The sequence below is a fragment of the Panthera onca genome, chromosome B4, assembly GCF_046562875.1.
Source record: "Panthera onca isolate mPanOnc1 chromosome B4, mPanOnc1 haplotype 2, whole genome shotgun sequence".
NCBI lineage: Eukaryota > Metazoa > Chordata > Mammalia > Carnivora > Felidae > Panthera > Panthera onca.
Genome location: NC_138345.1, coordinates 12,057,567 through 12,080,684, shown reverse-complemented (window position 1 = coordinate 12,080,684; position 23,118 = coordinate 12,057,567). Strand labels below are relative to the sequence as shown.

The following is a 23,118-nucleotide window of genomic DNA, read 5'->3' as shown; positions in this document are numbered from 1 at the left end:
CAGAAGGAAGAAAGTAACAAAGATCAGAAGAAAATAGAGACCAGAAAGCAATAGAAAAGAGAGAGATTAAGAGCTGATTCTTTGAAAAGATAAACAAAATTGACAAACCTTTAGCTAGACTAAGAAAAAAAAGAAGACTCAAATAAAATTAGAAATCAAAGAGGAGACATTAAAACATACTACAGGGGCCCCTGGGTGGCTCAGTCGGTTGAACATCTCACTTTGGCTCAGGTCATGATCTTGCAGTTCGTGAGTTTGAGCCCCGCGTCGGGCTCTGTGCTAACAGCTCTGAGCCTGGAGCCTGCTTCAGATTCTGTGTCCCCCTCTCTCTCCACCCCGCCCCTGGGTGCTCTCTGTCTTTCAAAAATGAATAAACCTAAAAAAAAAAAAATTAAAACATACTACAGAAATGCACAGGATTGGGGCACCTGGGTGGTTCAGTTGGTTGAGCGTCCGACTTCAGCTCAGGTCATGATATCACGGTTCATGAGTTTGAGTCCCACATCAGGCTTGCTGCTATCAGCTCAGAGCCTGCTTCAAATCCTCTGTCCCCCCTCTCTCTCTGCCCCTCCCCAGCTTGTGTTTTCTTTCTCTCTCCCTCTCTCTCTCAAAAATAAATAAAAACATTACAAGAACAAAAAAACAGAATCATGAAAGATCTATGAAAGATTATATGCCAACAAATTACATAACCTAGAAGAAATAGATGTATTTCTAGAAACCTAAGACTGAATGAAAAAGAAACTGAAAATCTGAACAGACCAATAATGAATAAAGACATTGAATCAGTCATCAAAAAAAACCTCCCAACACTGAAAACTCCAGGACCAGATGGCTTCAATGGATAATTCTACCAAACATTTAAAGAATTAACACTAATCCTCCTGAAACTTTCAAAATATTGAGGAGGAGGGAATAGTTCCAAACACTATGAAACTAGCATCACTTTGATGCCAAAACCAGATAAGGATACCACAAGAAAATCAAAAGGTAGACAATATCTCTGATGAATACAGATGCAAAAATTCTCAACAAAACATTAGCAAATCATATTCAAGAACACATTAAAAGGATTTATATACAACAACCAAGTGGGATTTATCCCTGTGATGCAAGGAGGGTTCAACATATGCAAATCAATAAATGTAATATATCACATTAATAAAATGAAAATAAAAATCACATAATCATCTCGATACACAGGAAGCTTTTCACAAAATACAACACCCTTTCATGATAAAAATCCTTCACAGACTGGGTGTAGAAGGAACACATTAATAAGGTCTCAAACTCACAGCTAACATTATACTCAACGGTGATAAAATGAAAGCATTTCCTCTAAGATCAGGAACAAGACAAGGATGCCCACTCTCACCACTCCTATTCAGTAGAGCACTGGAAGTCTTAGCTAGAGAAATTAGGCAAGACAAAGAAATAAACAGCATCCAAATTGGAAAAGAAGTAAAATTGTTGCTTTTTGCTGATGATACAATCTTATATATATATAGAAAATCCCAGAGATCAAAAAACTGTTGGAGTTATTAATCAATGATTTCAGTAGGGCAGCAGGATATACAATCAACATAGCAGAAATCAACTGCATTCCTTTACACCTGAAAAAGAAATTAAAAAAAAAAAAAAAAAATCCCATTCACAATAGCATCAAAAAAAAAAAAAAAAAAAAAAATTAAAGGCTTGGTAATAAATTTAACCAAGGAAGTGAATGGAAATCTACAAGACTTTCTTGAAAGAAACTGAAGACACAAATGAATGGAGATACCCTAAGTTCATGGATCTGAAAAAGTTAATATTGTTATAATGGCCATACTACCCAAAGCCATGTACAAGAGATTTAATGCAATCCCCATCAAAATACCAAAGGCATTTTTCAAAAAAAGAAGAAACAACCCTAGTATTTGTGGAGACCCAGAAGACCCTGAATAGCCAAAGCAATGCTGAGAAAAAAAGAACAAAGATGGAGGTATCATGCTTACAGATTTCAAACTATACTAGAAAGCCACAGTAATAAAAATAATACGGTACTGGCACAAAAAATAGATACAGCGACCAATAAAACAAAATAGAAAGCACAGATCTTTCCATATATATAGTTAATTAATGTTTCAACTAATATTCAACAAGGGGCCAAGGATACCCAATGGGGAAAGGATAGTCTCTTCAACAAACAGTGCTGGGGATGCTGTAAAAACACACACGTAACAATGAAATTGGACCATTATCACACCTCCCTCACAAAAACTAACTTGAAATGAATGAAATACTTAAACGTTAAGACATAAAACTCCTAGAAGAAAATGTAGAAAAAGCTCATTGATACTGGTCTTGGCAATGATTTTTTTTAAACATGATGCCAAAACCTCAAGCAACAAAAGCAGAAGTCAATAAATAGGACCACATCAAACTTGAAAGCTTCCTCTACACGGTGAAATTAACAAGAAGCAAAATGAAAAGACAGCCTACAGCACTGGAGAAAATGTTTACAAGCCATTTATCAGCCAAGAGGTTAATTTCCAAAATATGCAAAGTCAGTCAAGAAATGGAAGCCCACTATCATCACTGCTATTTAACATGGTATTGGAGGTCTGGCTAACCCGATCAAGAAAGAGATAGAGGGTGTAAGAGTGGGAACAAAATAGGTAAAATCATCTTTATTTGTGGATGATCAACTACGTAGAGAAATCAACAAATTACTGGAATAAGAGTTCGATAAGCTTGCCAGGGGCAAGATCAACTTATAAAAAAAGTAGTAACAGTTCTCTACACCAACAACAAGCAACTAGAAACTATGCTGGGAAATAAGTTGCCATTCAGAGTATCAGTGAAAACTATGACACATCTAAGAATTAATTAAGAATACTCAACATCTCAGTGGAGACCATTTTAAAAATCAATAAAAGCCATAGAGGAGGAGATGAATAAATGGAAAGATACTCCATGATCTTAAAAAATGGATGACCTCATATGTAAAAGCCATAAGTCCCCACAAAACTATTTGATTCATTTAACGTGATCCTAATCAGGGATTCTACTTCTGAGTGGGATGGTCCTTTAGATCAGTGCTCTGAAAACAACTAGTAAAAGGGAATCAAACACAGATATCCCGATACAGATACCAACCACTCTTGGAGAGCCCCAATCTCCATCAACAGTTCTGCTAGTGGTCTTCCACCGAGGCAAGACCCAGACCCTCAGCTTCCCATCTGCCCGCCTAGAGTCTGCCAATGCTCCCAGGCAAAAGTGGCCACAAAAATTAGCTCATTGCTCTCGGGTTCTACCCCAGTTCTGGTTCCCTCGTTCTTGTCCCAGGAACTGTAGTACCTTCAGAGAAATGACTTCTGTCTTTCACTGAACAAACATTTGTGAGTACCCACTGTGGGCTGAGCATTGTACTAAGTAGCAGGGATACAGCAGCGAAGAAGGTGGGGTCCCTTCCCACCAAGAGATTTTAGGGATAGCTGGGAGCTCAATGAGGCACAGAAATAAGGCCTGAAGCTCAAAAAGGATCGTTCAATGTTCCAGTAGAACGGCATCACAAAGGAACTGGAGAAAGGTTCAAGAATCAATTCTCCTACCTGCAGTGCTTTTTGGGGAGCCGGTCAAGGGAGATGCTTCTGTTTCCACAGGGACACTTGAAAAACCTCTTTAGGCCGTCATGCCAGTGATAGTCGTGCTGCTCACTGACGCAGGTCTCCAAAGGCTTGAAGTGGGTGTAGGCACACTGCATGAAACCAACAGGAGGGCACACATCTGGTCAGGAGCTTGGGAGGAGAAACTGGCTAGCTGCTAGGAGGGCAATCTGTTCCATGAGGATTTCCCGTTTCTCACCACCAGCCAGACAGCTGGGAGCAGAGAAACCACCTTAACTACTAGTTGTGAGGACCCCTGTGGTTTCTGGAGTCCTGCGTAATGATGCCACTTCCCCTCCTGTTGGCCACAAGTGCTGGTCAGGCATCAAGTACATAATAACTTTCTGGAACATCAAGACAACAGTAAGGGAAGAACAAAAGCAGTGGAAACCTCTCAATAGCTTCATCGGGTCTGTCCTAAATTCACTGCAGTTGCTCGGTTATAGGATGACACTAGGGCCTCTTCAGTAGCCCTTTTGTTTCTTCTTAAAAGGCCTCAGAGAAGTACTTAAGATTATTCCTATTTGTCTTTCATAAGCAGCAAAACCAAGACAGAGATATGAAGTCACTCACTTGTAATTTTGACCCTCAAAAGTGTTGAAGAGAATAGGGAACAACAAGCAGCATCGAGACTAAGGAACAGAATGTCCCCAGCACATGGGAAGCCCTCCCCGTGCCCTGTCTAGGCACTGCTCCACTCGCACCCCAGGGGTAATCACTACCCTGCTTTCGAACAGCAAACATTGGTCTGCCTGGTTTTGTACTCTGTATAAATGGAACTGTAGGATACATTAAAAAAAAAAAAAAAAAAAAAAGAAGGAAATGGTGGGTGAACATCACAACAGGTGCTGGGACACAGCAACGTGATTTCTGGTAATCAGAATCTAGATAAGTGACTTTTGGTTCTGAGCCTCAGAAAGCGCAGAGCAGAGTGGTATGCAGAATAGCACCGCCCCCCTGAGACATACACCCCCTACCCCTGGGGAACCCGTGGGCACGTCAGGTTACACGGCAAAGGTGGATCAGGGTCGTTGACCGTAAGATTGGGAATCGATCCTGGATTTTCAGGTGGGCCCAATGGAATCACAAGGGCTTTTAAAAGTGAAGGTGGGAATCCACAGGGAGGAGGTCAGAGGATGTGACTGGGGGGCTCTGAAGATGGAGGAAGGGATTGCAAGCCAAAGAACACGGGTGGGATCTAGAAGCTGGGAAAGGCCAGGTAACAGATCCTCCCCTCGAACCTCCAGAAGGAATGCAGTCCTGCCACACCTGGATTTTAGCTCCGTGAGACCCACAGAGACTTCTGGCTGACAGAAATGCAAGATAATAAAGCTGTGTTGTTTAAACTATCAAGTTAGTGGTTATTTGTCAGGGAAGCAACAGAAAACTAACACACCAGCTATATCCCTAGGTTTGCTGTTTTGTCAGAGTAAAAGTTGTTACCTGAGCTAAAATTATTCTGAACTTTCTCAAGGAAGCCCTGCCTTTTGGTGACAGCTGGCTCCGGGCTGTCCCCTAAATGTAAAGCAGAGTCTACGGTTTGAAAAGGGATAGAGAAAATCGTACTGGATGAACTAAGTCTCTTTCTCCTCTTGTAAGTGCTTACGAGGGGGATTAGCGAAGCGGTATAAAGTGAGTGCTGATGGCAGGATACTGTTCTGCGAGAACTTTTTTTGGTCCTATTTTACTAATGTTGAAGGACAGGGGATTTACCGTTTTCTAAGAGACTAAGGGTAAAAATTCTACAAAGAATATAATGCAATTTACACTTTGCCTTCAAATTCAATTTAGTAGGTTAAGCCCTGAGTAGAAAGAGGCAATAATAGTTGATCATAACATGTAATGCCAAAGGAAATCGTTCAGGCAAGGTCCCAGGACTGAACTGTGGACTGAGGGTGTGCTAGAAACTTGAGAAGGACACGGAAGAATATATGGGGTCCGATGGACAAAGGGGAAGAGAAGTCTGTAAAACCAGGAACAGAGGTCAGATGAGAGAAGACTGTCACCACCAATGCTCTGCCACCAGAGCCAGGAGGCCAAGTCGGCAGGCAGCCAGGCCCTTGGCTGTTGTGAGCAGTTTGGTTTCCAATCTAATGAAATGACCCAGGCAGGACTCTGGTCACAAGACATGGCCCCATATCCCACAATCTCTCTATGTTCTGCTGAGTCACAGCAGCTCAAAACAGAGCCCAAGGTTAGAACCATCTCCCCCACTCACCGTCTTGCATGTTACTACTCGACATTTCACTTCTCTGATGCTTCTCATCTTTTCTTCCATTTGTTCTTTTTTCACCAGTGGCTCAAAATAGCGTTCCTGCAGCTCAGCCTCTGCCTGGAATGACAAGGCACACAGAAGACCTTGTACCAAATCCAACACATACTCAAGGCACCAGTTCAGTAATAATAAAAACTGAAAAGCCAAGCTAACCATTATGAGGACATCTGATAAGACCTCAATGAACTGCAAACCAAAAGACAATCAAAAGTAGACACAAGCTCTTAATTTTCCAGAAAACAGTGGGAAAGCATCCATGACTAAGAAACAGAACATGTCAAATGTAAACCAAAAGAGAATCATTTCTAGTGTTCCAATATAGACTCAAGCTATGTAAGGTATTCAGTGCCTCCCCACTTGGCAGCCCAGTCTATTCGATACTATTTTCCGGACCAAGCACTTGGCCGGAGTAATCCCTGGTTGTTTGGACTAACAGGGAGTAGGCAGGAGGGCAGAGAGATATTTACAGCAGAATGTGGTCACAGCTCTGCAGTTGGAGCAGCTACACAGGGCCCAAGGCCTTTGGTGACCACAGAGGCAAAGAACTCAGCTCTGCAGCCTTCCTGGGCTGGCTCGAGCATCTCTCCGGACCAAGTTTCAGGTCTAGTAGAATGGTGGGATATTTAACTGTCTCGTGAGTCAGTAGTTTATCAAAAGAGCGGAGTATTCAGAGTGTTGACACTAAATAAGGACAGAAACTGTCCCTGTGAGGACACTGTGAAAACTGGTGGGAGTACTTTTTTTTGTTACCCCAGTGATTCCTACTTCTGCTACTTGCAGGGACTAGGGATGCTATACCTGTGGTGTACAACAGTCCCTCTACATCAAGGGATTCTTCTGACTATTCTAGACGGCACCCATGTGGATGAAAAACCCAGTTAGAACTCTCAAACCTAACTGCTTTATAAATAACTCTACAATAGGGGAACCTGGGTGGCTCAGTTGGTTAAGCATCTGACTTTGGCTCAGGTCATGATCTCATGGGTCATGAGTTTGAGCCTCATGTTGGGCACTGTGCTGACAGCTCAGAGCCTGGAGCCTGCTTTGGGTTCTGTCTCCCCCTCTCTCTCTCCCCACTCACACTCTGACTCTCTCTCAAAAATAAACATTAAAAAAATAATTAACAAAAATTGAAGAACACTACAGTATTTGTGCATGGTTCAGATATCCATTGAATATTCCAAGAATACAACTGGACAACTCTTCTGTATATAGAAGAACAACTGTAGTTTGTTATCTTCTAAAGGTTCCTGGGTTATTCATGGCTTAAACACACACAACACACACACACACACACACACACACAATCAAAGAAAGAGACCCATGGTATTTAAGTGACCAAAAGACCACACCGAGAGTCTTCATTTCTACTTGTTTCATTTACATTTATCATCCACCCCTCCGACAACTTCTACTTCATTATTTTTCCTGGGATAGTTGTGCCTACACATTTATATAACAAAATACATATATTTTTAATATAACCCCCTCTCCCCCCTTTTCACATTATACGTAGGATATTATACTGATATCCTTGAAGTTTCTAGTTAGGTAATTTATATTATCCAAGAATTTTATTTCAGGATAATAAAGGAGCAATCCAAAATGTGAGGCATTGGAAGCAACTATGCCCAATGGGTTGTTAACTACTGATTTACAGTATTTGGAAAGCCAATGGAAAAATATTTGAATGGAAAAAAATCCCTTCCCATAAGGCAAGGCAGGAAATAATAGCGGTGAACCGCCTAAATGTTACTTCAAAGTCATTAACTACAAGACAACATTTTTATAATACTGAGGCCCATTAAAACAATGTTACATGATATTCTTCAATTCAAGGACAAAGGCAAAGCTAAATTCTATCAGAAATATTCCTGCTCTTCGAAGTCAACTCAGACATATAACTACGTCTCGGGTGAGTCCCACAATAAAAAGCCTCAAGTCTGAAGGTCGTCTGTGTCATCTTTGACCTTTTGGGCTCTTACCTCTCTTAGAACCCCTGTGTGCTTCGACTTCGCTTTTAGAATTTTCTGAAATTCATCAGATTCCAGGTAGGCAAGTTGTTCTCTTCTTTTTTTCCTGGCAGGCTCCAACTCATCTTCAGCTAGAGCAGAAAGGAAAAACGATGGTCATTACAGAGGAATTTCAGGAAGCCAGTGAACCTCATGGACTCAGCTACCCCTGTCCTCTCCCTCTCTGCCTAACAGGCCCTTCAAACCTAATTTACCCCACTAGGTACCAACAGAGGGAAACTCTTAAGGAGTGAGGCTGAAAAGGAGAGCCTAGAATATGACGTATGGCAGATTTGACCACTGAATTAGAATCTCTTTTCCACCTTAAAATAGGAGCTCTGATGACAGGAAACATCAACAAAAATCCTTTTGACAAATTGATGGTAAAATGTCACTGCCAACTTCAGAGTTTTAAAAATAAAAACAGGGCAATTTGCTAAGAAATTATGCTCCTTTCAAAGCAAATCTTTATACTAATATATCTGTGCAAAGATCCAGTGAGAAACCTTTTTCCAAGCTCTTAGATTGTGCCTAATTTCATTTCAATTTAATGCGATTATAGAAAACGGTCAGTTCCAGTTGTCAAAATTCTATCTAGGTGTTGTAGAGAGGTAAATTTAAGTAAAACAATGGCTTTTGATATCAGGGATGATGGTTATAGTTTAGAACATCTCCTTACAGATGGCTTCATTCCCACTGTTAACTCTGAAATCCACCGTACCTTGAGGAGAAAATGTGTTGTTCTTTTCTACACGTTCCTTCACTTCCAGGACATCCTGGGGGTCCTTCTGCTTCTTTTTAATGCCGTTTGGATCTGTTTTTGTAAGAAGCTGACCTTTTGCCCTTAATTTGGTTATAGCAGCTAACTAGAAGAAAAGAGGAGATAAAAATCTTAAAGATGAGACGGGTATCTGTGATCCTAAATCCTTTTTCTAGTTATTAGCCAGTGAATTCTGTTCTCACATACAAATTGGCAAAATAGATCTTCTCTTTGCTTAGCATTATTAACCCGATTATTAAAATTTTAAAGCATGGAGACAGGTCTATGAGCTAATAAATAAAGTTTCAGTTTATTTAAATATCAATAGTTTCATATCAGCTACACTGTGGGCTTCAAAACCCATAGAGGAATCACATAAACATTTTGGAAGTTTGTTTTAGAATCAGACGGAATGAGGGGCGCCTGTGTGGCTCAGTCGGTTAAGCATCCAAGTCTTGATTTCGGTTCAGGTTACGATCTAAAGGTTCATGGGATCAGGTCCCATGTCGGGCTCTGCACTGATAGTGCGGAGCCTGCTTGGGATTCTCTCTCCCGCTCTCTCCCTGCCCCTCCCCTGTTCACGCTTTCTCTCAAAATAGATAACAAAAAAAGAATCAGAATTAGGATAGAATTTTAGCTCTGCCACTTACTAGTTTGTAACCTTATGCAAATTAACGTCTCAGCCTTTATAACATGGAGATGTTTTCCTAGGCTGTGTGGATAGAATGAGAGAATGCATGCAAAGCATGAACCTATACACAGAACATGGCATGTGTGTGTCGATCACAGGTACATGCGCAATTATTATCATTATTCTTACTGCAGATACAGCTTTGGCTTATAACTAGCTTTTGCCCTTCATGTGGTATAGCTACTAACTAGAACAAAGAGAAGACAGGCTCAAGTTGGGGCTCAGAGTGACTCAGGAAGTGGAGAGGTGAGGTTCTGAGCACTCTCGACTCCTACGTCGATCAGAGTGACTTAGCTCTTGCGTAAGAGTTCTTTTAAAGAAGGATTCTTCAAACCACCATTTTACAGTCTTGCCTCAGTAATTCCTAGTTTGTCTCTCTCAGGCCAGTGTTTACGCAATGTCTTTTAGCCGTGTAAGGAACAGCGCTGAGAACAGGTTAACATTAAATTAATGGCATTATGTTGATACCATCATCACTTAAAATTCCTTTGACTCTGATTATCATGATCAATAAAAAGCTATTACTGTCTTTCCTGGTCATAGATGTATAAAGTCTGCAACTCCAGTCAGGTCCTACAGAATGCAAATTCAAATGGTGAAAAAAGATGTCACTTACCTTTTTGGCTTCTGCTAAAGCACTCAGTTTTGGTCTTGGTGGCGGGGACTCATCAAAAAATAGAACATCATCTCCTTCTGAGATGCCTCGCCCAAGCTTGGGCATCGGTGTGGCTGGTGTTCCTTCCAGGCTGGGGAACTCAGCCCCCATTTGTGGAGACCAAGAAGGGGCCCGTTGAGAAGAGGGTGGCACAGCCAGGCTTTCGACCCCACTTGAGCTTTGGAGAAATCTTTAAAGAAATATGCAGTCACACAATGTGCAGACTGGCAGACCGCAGGCAGGGGAGCAGCTGGTAAGTAGCTGTTTGTAAAATAACTCCCCTCCTTGGTCAATAATTCAGATTGGCACACAGGAAGAAAAACGTTGGCTTTACTAACTCTGGTTTAATTGATTTTTCATAGAATACGATCACTATTTTACCAATTTAGAACTGATTACTATTTTTGCCAACGAGCTTTCTAGCAAGTGCCTCTACAGAACGCAGCCTTGCAGGTGAGATGTGGGCCACCCAGGCGCCCCAACGGTAATACCTTTAAAAGGACAGCACTCCCTATTTCACACAAGGCCACGACTCCCATGTATCTATTTAGCTCGTGTGTATGTAGCTACATGATGCACGCATCTAAAGATATTCCATCAGCAGCTCAAACTCACCTGCCTGAGGCCAAATGATTGCTCAGATTTTTCCAAAGAATTTCCTCTGGACTTTCCTGTTCATTAAACCACTGCCTTTCAGTGGCCCAGATTTGGGACAGTGTAATGGTTCAAACCAGAGCAGAACAGGTGTGAGTCCAAACCTGGCTCCATCAACCACCTGCTCTCTGGCGCTCAGTTGTATCACCCACAAAATGAGCATAAGAGCACCTCACAGATCATGGTAAGGGCCGCGTGAGACACCGTATTTATGCAGGACACAGCATGGCGCTCCATACCCACTGAGCATCTGTGAACCTCGCTCTTATCACTGTTCTGAGAACCTGAGTTCAAGATCCTTTGACGTGTTCACCTTCTGTACCCATTTCTACTTGCTTTTGCCTCTAAAAGGACGCCACTTCCCCTGCCTCATTTTCATCATTTACCTGAACAACTGCAAAATTTACTCACTGGCTTTGCCTGTACTTACGACACTAATTGTGGCAAAACTAAAGAATGAGAGGGAACACGTCGCCCTGCACAAAACCCTCTGCAAGTGTTTCTTTCTCTTCTTCTTGGGATGGTAATTACTATAACCTGTGCCACCTGGTCTCAGATTCTCTGCATGAGTCAGAAATCTAGAACTTAAAATGTTTTCTTCTTAGGTTAGGTTAAAATTGTTTTTAAACTTTCAAACTTAAAAAAAGGTAGCTAACCATCCAAAACCTGAAGGCACACGTTGGAAATCTATTAAGACGCTCTGAGAATCCCTGAGATGAGTTATCTAAACAGAGTATTAAACCTATCCTTCTTACCGTTTCTGTATTTCTTCTGATCTCTTTTTCCTCATCTCCAGCATGTGCTGTTTCTGCTGCTTCAAGAGGGCTGATGCCGAGACAGACTGGAAAGCGGGTTTCAGGCTCCCCGTCAGCCCTAAAACACAAGCCATAGGCTGAGGCGCTCCGAGGGGCCGTGGGGATGCAGTGTGGGCACCAGAGAGGGGAAGGCTGACTCTACCTGATGACCTGGCTTTGGCTAAATGTTGTTTCAAGTTTCTGGCTCCAAATGTAGGCAAGTCCATCAGTTCCCTGAATTCCTCAGAGCAAGACAAGCTTTTCTGATGTATTCCTGGAATATACAAACATCAGCTTTAGAGGACTCTAGTTCAGACAGTTTGAGGTCAAGTGATGTCACTTTCTTTGTCCTTATTTTTCCAGTAGGCTCCACGCTCAACGTGGGGCTTGAACTCACAACCCTGAGGTCAAGAGTGCTGTGCTCTACTGAATGAGCCAGCCGGGTGCCCCTCGTGATATCGCTTTTTAAGCTCCAGATTCACAACTCAGTTGTTTGTAAATGAAGTAGGTAGAAGGCCAAAAGAAAAAAGAATCCTTAGTCTCTAATATGAGACTAGTAGGACTTTGAGGACAGAACAGATAAATCTTATTTCTAGTGATGATTAGAACACCGGTGTCTGTGGGCTCATTTCATACATAACATCTGGCACGTGCACGATGGGTATGGTCTGTGCTGGGCCCTCACCACTGTTAGGAACAAAGCCCCAAGTGAGAAGGGCAGAGGTGCCATTCTTTGACTTAGACTTGTTTTAATGAAAAGGTAACTGATGGGTTTGAGCAGGAACCGGATACTACAGATTCTAATGCTGGACATTAGGAGTTAGACCAGACACATCAAGAAAATCTACAAAGCATACCAAGCAAAGACTCAGCCACGATAATATGCTGCTTTTTTTTTAAGATGCTGCCAGCCAAGCCTGATTCCTTTGGCTTAGGCCACATCACTCAGTACAGTGATGAGGGAATATTTTTAACTTAGGGTATGGGCCAAGACCATTTTCAATCCTAAAGACGAGATATTTAAACTGCAGAAAGAAATACAGCATCGAGAAAGCAAGTTACCAAGCTTTTGTTGGGCTTCCTGAATGATCAAGTCTGTCCCCTTGACGACCATATTAGTCAGAGTGGTTTGAATCTTCTTTTTAGGAGCAACAGCAGCTGCACTGAAATGACAAGGGTCACCCCCAAAAGGTAAGTCATGACACTTCAATGTTTTGATGAGGTAAGGGCACAGCTGTGTTCATTTATTACAAGCTGCCGGAAGTTTGTCACAGAACTAAGGCAACTTTCCTAATACTGTGGTCCTACAGTGCAGCAGGTGAATGCATTACATTAGGCAATCTGCAACTCTGGGTGAGGTCTTTCTGGACAAGCAACATGGCAAAAGAAATAAACAATACGCCAATACTTTCATCAAGTAGTCTGGGAATTAATCTTAAAATGATTGAGGACTATGCAAAAACTCAGGATCTTAGCGGGATAAAATATTGTTTGTAATGTTAAAAGTTGGAAACTCCATTAATGTTTATCCACAGGGAACCGTGTTGTCAGAGAGTCACCTAAAAGCATACTAAGTAGCCACTAAAAATAATGCTGTAAGTGTATATTTGATAAGGAAAGGGTTAATTGTTTTATGTAGGGAAAAAAGTTACTAAGTATAGGTCCATTTTGATCTCATTTTATATTACTAGAAATTACTAGAAATTTATACATATGGGGCTCCTTTGGGCTGTGCTGTATGCACACATTTTTTATAACACAGCGGTATTGCTTTTTGCAGTTTGGAAAAATACAGAAATTATTTTAAATCTTAAAAACGTGCTTGATGTGATAAGCTAGGCAGGACGTGAGAGTCCTCTTGCCCAATTTCCGTTAGACTGGGAAGAAAATCTGTTTTGTTCTTGGACCAACGGTAGCTCCCTTGTGCCAGGTCCCCACCTGTCCTCATACGTGCTTCCTACAATACTGTGACAGTGCCACTGATCACCTAGTTTAGGGACTCTATGGAGGGCCTGTGCTCCCCAGAAGAGAGGCTGTGGATGTTTGCCTTGGCAGCACTCCACTCCTAAGGCTTGACTGCTACTGATTCACGGAGTTAAATGTGGATTCCAAGAGGTTTACGAGCTCACGGTAAAAGTCATGAGGGAAATGACTTAAAGGAGGCCAACACTATGATTAACATAGTTCCAGCAGCCATACAATCGCCCCTGACAAAGTTGCACTATGACATCAGAAGCCAAAGGAGAAGCGTGGGCTCCGAGGTAAAGACCATCATGACACGACTAATTTCTCGCCCCGTGTTCTCCTCTCTACCTGGGCATAAAGGAGGTCCTCGTCTACCCTGTTCCGGGCAGTGAGCTATGAAAGATAAAGGCTGTCCAAGTCTCCCAGGACTATTACAGAACAGGACAACCACTGGGATTCTTCTAAGGAGACAAGCAAGATCCCTGTCGCAAAAGACGCCCTGGAGAATGTCTTACATGGAGGCTGCGTACGATGCAGAAGAAACTCCTCCGTAGTAAAAACCATCCTGACACAGCCGTTCTCTCAGGCCGGTGCCTTTGCGGGCAAACTTCTTTGGAATTCGTCCTCCGGAGAAGGTTGACTGCAGGTCAGCTCGCCTGGCGCTGAGCTTCTTGTACTGGGTCTGGATGTGGTACTGACAGTACTCACAGTCGTTCTGCAAAGGGCAGAGCAGCGGCATCAGGATTAGGGACACACATGGGGGGGACAGCATCAATAAACACTGGTCCTTTTGCTCAGCTTCGAGGGGCACTACTCTTTTTTTTTTGAAGTCTGTTTATGTATTTTGAGAGACAGAAAGAACACAAGTGGAGGAGGGGCAGAGAGAGAACCCCAAACAGGCTCTGTGCTGCCAGCGCAGAGCCCAATGCGGGGCTTGAACTCATGAAACCAGGAAATCATGACCTGAGCCGAAACCAAGAGTCAGACACTTAACCGACTGAGTGCCCCCCACAGGCACCTTTGTGGGGCACTATTCTAGGTGCAGAATCCCCCCTTTAACCTTCAAGCCCATTCCTAAAGGGGAGGTATACACAGACTTACTGGAATTACACTTAAAAGCTCTAGTCACATGAAAGAAAAAGTGATACTGTTCACCCCATATGCCCTCTTTCTAAAATGGAAGGAACATTAGCTTCTAGAATGAACCTCAAGAACATTATGCTAAGTGAAAGAAGTCAGACACAAGAAGCCATATTACCAGTAGATGGAGGTGAGTGGGTAGGGAAGAGGTTCCTTAATGAGTATGGGGTGTTTCTGTGGGGAATGAAAAGGTTCTGAAACTAGAGAGCGGCTGGTTGCACAAGAGTAAACATGATGGGTATCACCAAAGTGTACATTGTAAAATGGTTAACTGCAGATTGCGTGAATTCTACCTCAATATGCACTGATACAAGAATACACCAACATCATCATCGAGTGAAATTTTTCTATGCCTCTGGCTGCCTCTTGGACTAATGCTACTCCTTCAACGAAGGAAAAAAAAGGAAAGCAATGTGCTAACGTTCTACAGGGTGAGTCCTTAGGTGTGGGGACAGTGGGGTTTTAATGATTGTGTTCCTATGTGGAGATCTGTAAGACACTTCACTCTGAGACCTCTTTTTCCAACTCCTTACCTCCTGCTATTCCCTGCTCAGCAGGTGATCTGTTAGGCAGGAATGAGGCAACTAACGGAGATGAAACTTGGCATTTAGTCCTTTCAGAGAACTCTAAGTAGCCCCAATTCATCCCCATGAGGATGGCTGTCATCAGAGACCAATAAAGACAGGTGCTGATTGGGACGTGGAGAAAATGCAGCCCTCCTCTCTGCTGGTGAGAATGTAAAAGCCACCTTGGAAACCAGTCTGGCAGTTCCTCAAAAGCCGAAACACAGGGGTTACCATTCGACGCAGAAATTCCAGGTATATACCCAAGGAAACTGAAAACATACACCTGCACAGTAACTGCTACATGAATGCTTATAGCTGCAGTATTCCTAACACGCCCCACTGAATGATGAATAAACAAAACTGATATATCCACACGATGCAGTATTATCCAACCACAAAAAGAGAATGAGGCAGTGACACCTGCTACAACATGAATGAATCCTGGAAACATGATGCTAAGTAAAAGAAGCTAGACACAAAAGGCATATTGTATAATTCTATTAGTTAAATGTCCAGAAGAGGCAAATCCAGAGAGACAAAGTAGAGTAGTGCTTACCAGGGACTGAGGGAAGAGGGTAATGGGGACTGACTGCTAATTAGTATGGTTTTGTTTTTTTTTTTTCTGGGAGGGGGAACAGTACCGAAAATGTTCTGAAATCACATAGTGCTGATGGTTGCACAACTCAGTATTACAACTACTCAACTGTCCATTTTGAAAGGGTGAATTGCATGGCATGTGAATTATATCTCAAATTATCATAGTTACTATTTTTTTAAAAGCTCTAAAAAAATACAGGGTGCCTGGAGGGCTCAGTTGGTTAGGCATCCAACTCTTGATTTCAGCTCAGGTCATGAGATCAAGCCCCGTGTTGGGCTCCATGCTTGGGACTCTCTCTCTTGCCCCTCTCCCCTGCTTGCACACACGTTCTTTCTCAAAATAAACAAACATGGGGCGCCTGGGTGGCTCAGTCGGTCAAGCATCTGACTTCGGCTCATGTCATCTCGCAATTCATGGGTTCAGGCCCCACATCGGGCTCTGTGCTGACAGCTTGGAGCATGGAGCCTGCTTCAGATTCTGTGTCTCTCTTTCTCTCTCTCAAAAATAAATAAACATTAAAAAAAATTTTAAATAAACAAACATTGGGGAAAAATGCTCTAAGAAAATAAATGTTGGAGTTAACAGACTAAAATAAGGTTTTTAGTGTATTTTATCATAGTGTTTGATCTCTGGCACTACTCAGAATTGAGGGCAACTACAATTCCGCCTTCCTCATACCTCCTAGTCAGTTGGCAATAAAAGAGCACTTTCCTTCCTAACAGTTCAATCCTTCCCGCATCCTTAGTTTTTTCAACTGGCAGTTATTAGCCACACACTGAATTGTCTTACTTTGGTGCTTCCTGTTACGTAGGAAACTCAGTTCCAAGTTGGTCGTTACTGCTACGCTATCTACAATCTACTCCTATTAGCTCCTGTCTTTAGCAGAAACCACCCCAACAGAACTGAAACCAACCAAATTAACAGTCTGTGTACACGGCTGTCCATTCTTCTTCTTTGCTTTACAGGTTCCCAGGTCAAGAGCTTCACCCATGATTAAGATCTTCTGAGGATGATCAACAGACAAACACACCTGCAGAGAAGGCACAGGCCGGGACTTAAAAGTGGACAAAGGCATGGCCTTTCATCAGCAAGAATGAGTAAGAGGCTGGTTGGTGGCAGTTAGCAAGGCGCTAGCAGTCTATAGGAATTGGAAGCCAGGACCCGAAAAAACAGCTGTAGGCATGGGAGGTAGAGAAGACACGTTCAGTTCTCTATGCAGTAGCCATTATCTCCATCTTTGCTGCAGAATCCGGATTTCTTGTGGGCTAGCCAACGCTCAGCCTTAGATGATGGATCCTGTTTATTTTCCCAGCATGCCCTGCACTAGTGATGGTCATGTGACTACGTTCCGTACAAGAGACTGAGGCAGGAGTTCCGGACAAAAGCAGACGGAGTGGGGCTGGTTCGCTTCCTGCCTTCAAAGGTGATGTGAGGGCGAGAACTTCAAAGCCATCCAGGGACCAAGAGGAGAAGGCTGAGAGGCTCACAGACACTGACTGACATCACTACATTGCCTATGTCGGGCTTATTTATTATGTGAGAAAAACAAACCCCACTGTTTACCATTAAAAGAAATGGTAGGGAAGTTTTTGTTACTTGTAGCCAAATACTTCTGAACCAACAGATGAAGATTTGTTGCCATTCTCTGGTGAAAGGAAAGAAGTAACTTTGCCTCTCACTCTCTGGTATTATATTAAAGATAATATGTAGTAACAACAAAATGATGCTTCTTGCCGGTCAGGTGGAGAGAAGGTCTGCTCCTGTTCACAGGAGATCTCGGTTTGCTCTCCTGCTGCTTGAGAAGATGACCTCACTGATTCTGAGCTGCAGCTACAGCTGTACTAATGAATGGAGCCAAGTCCCCTCCCCTATAAAATCCTACCCTCTTGATGCAGCCACTGAAATCTATGGGAGAGATCTAAGGAGATCTGAACATAATAATTCAAAAACACTCCAGGAATCTTGAAACTAATTTGGAAAGATAAGATTTAAATTATGAAACACTTAAGAGTAGGTAGAAATTCAGACTATTGGTGGGTAAAGAACAAAAAACCAGATGAGTGGAACATAAAAGTATGACTCAATATGCAGGAGTGGACCAGTCACAAAATGTTTCTCATAAAACTTGGCTAAGCTGCAAAGACCAAAAAAAACCAAAAACAAAACAACAAAGAAAGAAAACCATGGAAACAGATTTTTACCTCCTCAGAACCATCCCTGGGCTTCATGGGGTTCGCGTTGAGCAACCCTATGACAGTACCCTGTTCAGTCTTCCAGAGTTGTTTGTGAACTTCTCCAAACAAGAACAACGACACGTACCGCGTCAGGTCACGGAGATCATTCAGTCGCCAGATACTAAATGTTTTCCCCTGGAACAAATATTTATTCTTATTTTTACTAAAAAATTTTTTGAAAAATTTTAACGTTCTATTTATTTTTGAGAGACAGAACACGAGTGGGGGGAGGGGCAGAGAGAGAGGGAGACGCAGAATCCGCCAAGTAGGCATCAGGCTCCGAACTGTCAGCACAGAGCCCGATGCTGGGCTCAAACCCCTGGGGCACGAGATCATGACCTGAGCCGAAGTCGGAAGCTCAACTGACTGAACCATCCAGGCGCCCCTTATTTTTACTAAGTTTTGCACAATGGGCTATACTGTCTCCATGTATAAGTGCTCTATTGTGGAAAAATATATAAATATATCCATCCTGAGTATATAATCTTGAGAATGTCTGCTAATTATAAATTAATCCTCTCTCTAGGCTTTAGTATTTATTACCTCTCTTTCATTTTTTTAAATGTTTATTTTCGAGAGAGAGAGATAGAGCATGAGCAGGGGAGGTACAGAGGAAGAGGGAGACACAGAATCTGAAGAAGGCTCCAGAATCTGAGCTATCAGCACAGAGCCTGACACAGGGCTTGAACTCATGAACTGTGAGATCATGACCTGAGTTGATGTCAGATGCTTAACTGACTGAGCCACCCAGGTGCCCCTGCTGTTCTCATTTTAGAAATGAAGGTGAAGTCAGGCAAGCCAATGGCCCATGTGTTAGTGAAGCCTCTAGTTCTCAGGTCTAAGTACTCAATGGGATAGTACCGCCTTTCTAACTACACACACAGTGTGAAAAGGACCACTGGAAGTAGTGGCACTACCATTTAATAACTTACTGATATAAATTTAGAGGATCTTTTATCACTGATGATACTATTAACATTAATAAGGAAGTATCAGCTCTATGCTATTAAAATCTTTGCCTAGTTTAGAAGAAAAACAAAAGCCTCATTTAATGACAACTGGCTATGTTGAATGGTCAAATTTCAAAAGCATTATCATGTATCTGAAGAAATGTAACTCAAAATGCTGACTGTAACAACTTCCACTTTCAGATTTTTTTTTTTAAAACAAAATAATTTCAATACACAATCAAGCTATTTCACAGAGGCAACCCAGAGTGGGTGTGGTTATAGGTTATGGTGAGCCACTGACTGGATTTGAGTGTTCTATTTTCCCATGGATTTGTACAATGCCTTTCAATGTCATCATAGCCACTTATGACACAATTCAGAACCTAATCAAATGAACCAGACGTGTTCACGTTCAACTCGACAGTAATAGGGCTAGAGAAGGACTCACTAATCTGAAAGTCAACTCGTTGTCGAGGAGGCCAGGCCTTGTAGAAAAACCCAAGGTTGTCCAAGATCTCAATTAAGGAAAGAAATCAGTAATGACCATGATCATAGTATTTTGAGAGGTGGAAGAGAATTCTGATAGAATCAAAAGCCAGTTCCTTCCTCTAAAAAATAAGCACATGGAAGTCCTCAAAGATTAAAGGTAAACCTAAGTCCACATAGTTAAAGGGAGAATGAGGCTTAGAACCCAGATCTTGTGACTCGCCATGCCACAAGATAATCTTCTTGTTATGCCTCAGTCAACTGCGATTTTAGAACTTGTTAGATTTCTTGTAATATTCACTGTGCTCACAAGGACGGCAATTTCAGAATTTCTGCAGTTGCCCTCTTACTTCCAGTCAGGCTGTCCAGAGAGTCTGTGCTCAGCCTCTGCTCCATAAGCAGGAGGACACCTTCACTGGGGCAACCCACATGTACCACAAAAACAATGACAAGTGAGATGCAGCAAAAACAATACAATGAGAAGGCCAAGGACCCTCTACAACCAGATCTTCTATAAGTAGGGCATTCTCCACATACACCCCTCTCAGACAGCAATCCCAACAAAGGTGAGGCAATCTGGGAACTTATGAGCAGCTATTTCAAAATGAAATACTGATGGGCTTGGGCTAGAAAAATCAAGAACATGAGTCCCCACTGTTAGTTTGTGTTTGAGCAGCTAAGAAATCAGTAAGATGCTTACACTATTACAACTCTGTGGAGTGATTTTCTTCAATATAACCCCAAAAGTCACCCAGTCTATTTCTTCCAGCTTCTCACTTGCCATCTTTTCCTTGAGCTGAGAAAGTCTGATCAGTTTTCGGCCAATCATTTTCTTGTTCATCTCTGTGGAGGACACTCGAGGCCGCCTGGGTCAAGACACCAGCAATTATTAGATTATTATTCTAATAAGAGATTCCCTGGCACTGTAGCAGTTTGGTAAGAAGAGATGTTATGGACGGAGATCTTCTCTGAAGTCTCGGCTCTCAGGGAGGTTTAGTTATGTAGTATGGGCAAAGCAAAGATGGTTTGTTTTTTTAAGTAGGCACCATGTGTGACACAGGGCTCCAACTCACGACCCCAAAATCGAGAGTCGCTTGCTCTTCCAACTGAGCCAGCCAGGCGCCCCCAAGGCAAAGATTTTTATGGCAGATAAATAAAAATAAGGTAATTCTTAAAGCTAGGTTTGTGCTTCCTTCGATAGAGAAGTGGAGCTTATATAGAAAACAAGAAAGATCATACACTCTTTTTCTTATACATTATAATGTATGTTACAATATTCTTTTAAAAGTGATCTCTGAGTTTAATACAAAATCATAAGTTGAGATTAGAAAATAAGATATTTAGATTTCATCAACATTTTAAGAGAACAATAAACCAAGGCTTCGATTAATATATTCTTATTCCTAATGAGACTCCAACAACTGTGTGATCCTCTAAATCTGCAGCCCACTCAGGAGCTCTGGCTGAGTGGTTCTGACTTTGTCTACCCACTTCAATTTACGGGCACAGCGCACTCACACTCACAACATCTTCATCTGTGGGGGATTTCAACCAAGAACCTGTTGCAGTGGACAGGATCATCTCGGTAGGGGGACGTATACCTTGGAAAAAACCTTGCAGCGCCCTCAGTGAGAACCACAGCTTTTACTGTATTCCATCCCACATGTCCCAGGTGTCATTAAAACACTTGAGTACTTTCTTCCGATTTTGGAGAGTATGGAGTCTTTAAATACACATCTACGGTGTGGTGGCACCTACCTGCCTCCCAGCCACTGCTCAGTAACGTGTAATTTAAGATCTTAGCAGTTTTAGTTGAGACTGACAAGGGTTAGGTGTTCTAGGATAGCACCTAGCTACTCAGATGGACTGTACTAAAAGCAATCTGGTCTCAGCGTAAGGATTATTGCCCTGCCCTGGGCTTCGACAGAAGTGTTTGTGGAGCTGCAATGGACTAGTGATGGGGGCCACAGAAGACTTAAAAGTCCAGGCTCTGAACTGAACTGATCCTGGGATTTATTCCTATTTTAACAGAGAATCTTAATCTCCCCACACAACCGAAGCAAAGGACATAAACGTGCCTTGAAAGTTATTAGAAAGAAAAAGAGCACAGGTATTTTTCTTAACACTAATTACAAGATACTACGATCCTGGTTAAACTGTGAACACCTTTATGTATTTAAAAACAGTCTCTATCACTGTTTCTGATTACGTACACTATTATTTATTTGCCCATTTCCTTTTTACAGATGCATTATCTTTTACTCACCATGTAAACATGAAAAAGTCTTCTTTAAACATTTCACATGCCAACTGTACTGTACGTTATGGTTAGTTTTACTGCCAAGTTTTGCCAAGTTCAAGAGCTGTTGGTGTTAAGTGGATCTGCTGTACAAATACATGGTTTGTAGAAGGCTCAGTCCTCGGGAAGGAGGACAAGGCATCTAGTGGGGCATGAGAACAGAGTGAGAGGCCTTTACAGTTACTGACCTGAGTCTCAGGCCCGAGAAGGCTTCCACACAGATCACGGTCTGCGGTTCTCCAGAACTCCTGGGGGTCCCTGCGCTGTGATCTCTGGTCAACCCACTAGGTTTGTTTCCAGGAGTAGTTCGGAGTGGTTGGGAAAGTGTACTTGTCGTCCCTGAAGACAAACTTTTGGGCTCTAAAAAATTAACATAAAAATTAAGTGAAAGGAAAATCACACTAACCCCTACAAAATTTGTTTTTATAGAATTCTTTTTAAATCAATATGCAATAACCAAATTTTGAGAGAACAAAGGAAGCCCACAAGACCATTTCTGTACTACCCTCCAAATCTCTGCAGTGCAGTCTGAAAGAACTTCCTGAGACCATGGAAATGTTTTATACCCATGCTGTCTGGTATGGTGGCCACAAGCCACATGTGGCCATAAGTACTTAAAATTGATTAGTGCTTCTAAAGAAATGAATGTCTAATTTTACTTAAACTAATATAAATGTAAATAGTCACACGTGGCTAGTGGTGGCTATATTACAGTGCAGCTCTGAAACAGAGTTCCTTTGTGCAATGACATTGAGCATTCCCTATACACAGAGCACTGTGGTAGATTGCATAAGGGAGTAAGAGCCCTCCTTCAGGGACCAATGATTAGTGATTTGTGTACAGATCAACTTTCTACCTGAAGAAAATGCGAAGTTAACTCCCTTTTGTTTCTGGTTTCATCTCATTCCATTTGGTTCCATTTCATTTTATTTACAGGGTGGGGCAGGCGGATCTAGGGGGACCAGGGTATTCTACTGACTTGCTTGCATTAAACATCCCTGATGTGGTTACTATTCTTATTTTAGAAGCATTTGATAATGTTCCTGAAGGTCAGAAAACCTGGATATTTTTCCTTAATACAATTTCACTCTCTCTTAAATAAGACTGTGTTGTTTACCCTCAAAAGACTTTGGATCACCGCTCCCAAGCTAGGAAGCAGGGCAACCCAAGAACTTGAGAATCTCTAGAAAGCATGCCCATGCCCCACGCCCTCAAAACTGAACTTTGGACACTGCCTAATGACATAGTAATGTTAAAGATCCTAAAGGGATGGATGCCATTCATAAGCGGATACAAGGAATACATAATTTTTGTTAAATAAATATGAACATGCAGGGCTGCTATTCCCTACTACAGAGTCACATGCCACTGCTGTTCTAAAGGGCCTTTTTG

At 42.1% G+C, this 23,118-nt stretch overlaps 1 protein-coding gene across 4 annotated transcripts in view; it reads right to left on the bottom strand.

Annotated features, from left to right (window-relative positions):
• The window catches only part of MCM10 (minichromosome maintenance 10 replication initiation factor), an 84,616-nt gene that overhangs the window by 52,529 nt on the left and 8,969 nt on the right, over positions 1 to 23,118 (bottom strand). For 3 of the 4 annotated variants that reach the window (XM_078450428.2, XM_081796047.1, XM_060659290.3), the window contains exons 6-18: positions 21,915 to 22,086; positions 20,128 to 20,293; positions 17,959 to 18,126; positions 16,671 to 16,787; positions 13,969 to 14,168; positions 12,551 to 12,651; positions 11,652 to 11,762; positions 11,450 to 11,567; positions 10,002 to 10,230; positions 8,656 to 8,800; positions 7,908 to 8,026; positions 5,866 to 5,979; positions 3,594 to 3,739 (exon numbers count right to left, since the gene is read on the bottom strand). In XM_078450428.2, coding sequence (XP_078306554.2) covers positions 3,594 to 3,739; positions 5,866 to 5,979; positions 7,908 to 8,026; positions 8,656 to 8,800; positions 10,002 to 10,230; positions 11,450 to 11,567; positions 11,652 to 11,762; positions 12,551 to 12,651; positions 13,969 to 14,168; positions 16,671 to 16,787; positions 17,959 to 18,126; positions 20,128 to 20,293; positions 21,915 to 22,086 — 1,906 coding nt within the window. The remainder of the gene's footprint in view (positions 1 to 3,593; positions 3,740 to 5,865; positions 5,980 to 7,907; positions 8,027 to 8,655; positions 8,801 to 10,001; positions 10,231 to 11,449; positions 11,568 to 11,651; positions 11,763 to 12,550; positions 12,652 to 13,968; positions 14,169 to 16,670; positions 16,788 to 17,958; positions 18,127 to 20,127; positions 20,294 to 21,914; positions 22,087 to 23,118) is intronic. The other variant, XM_060659293.3, reaches the window with a different exon arrangement.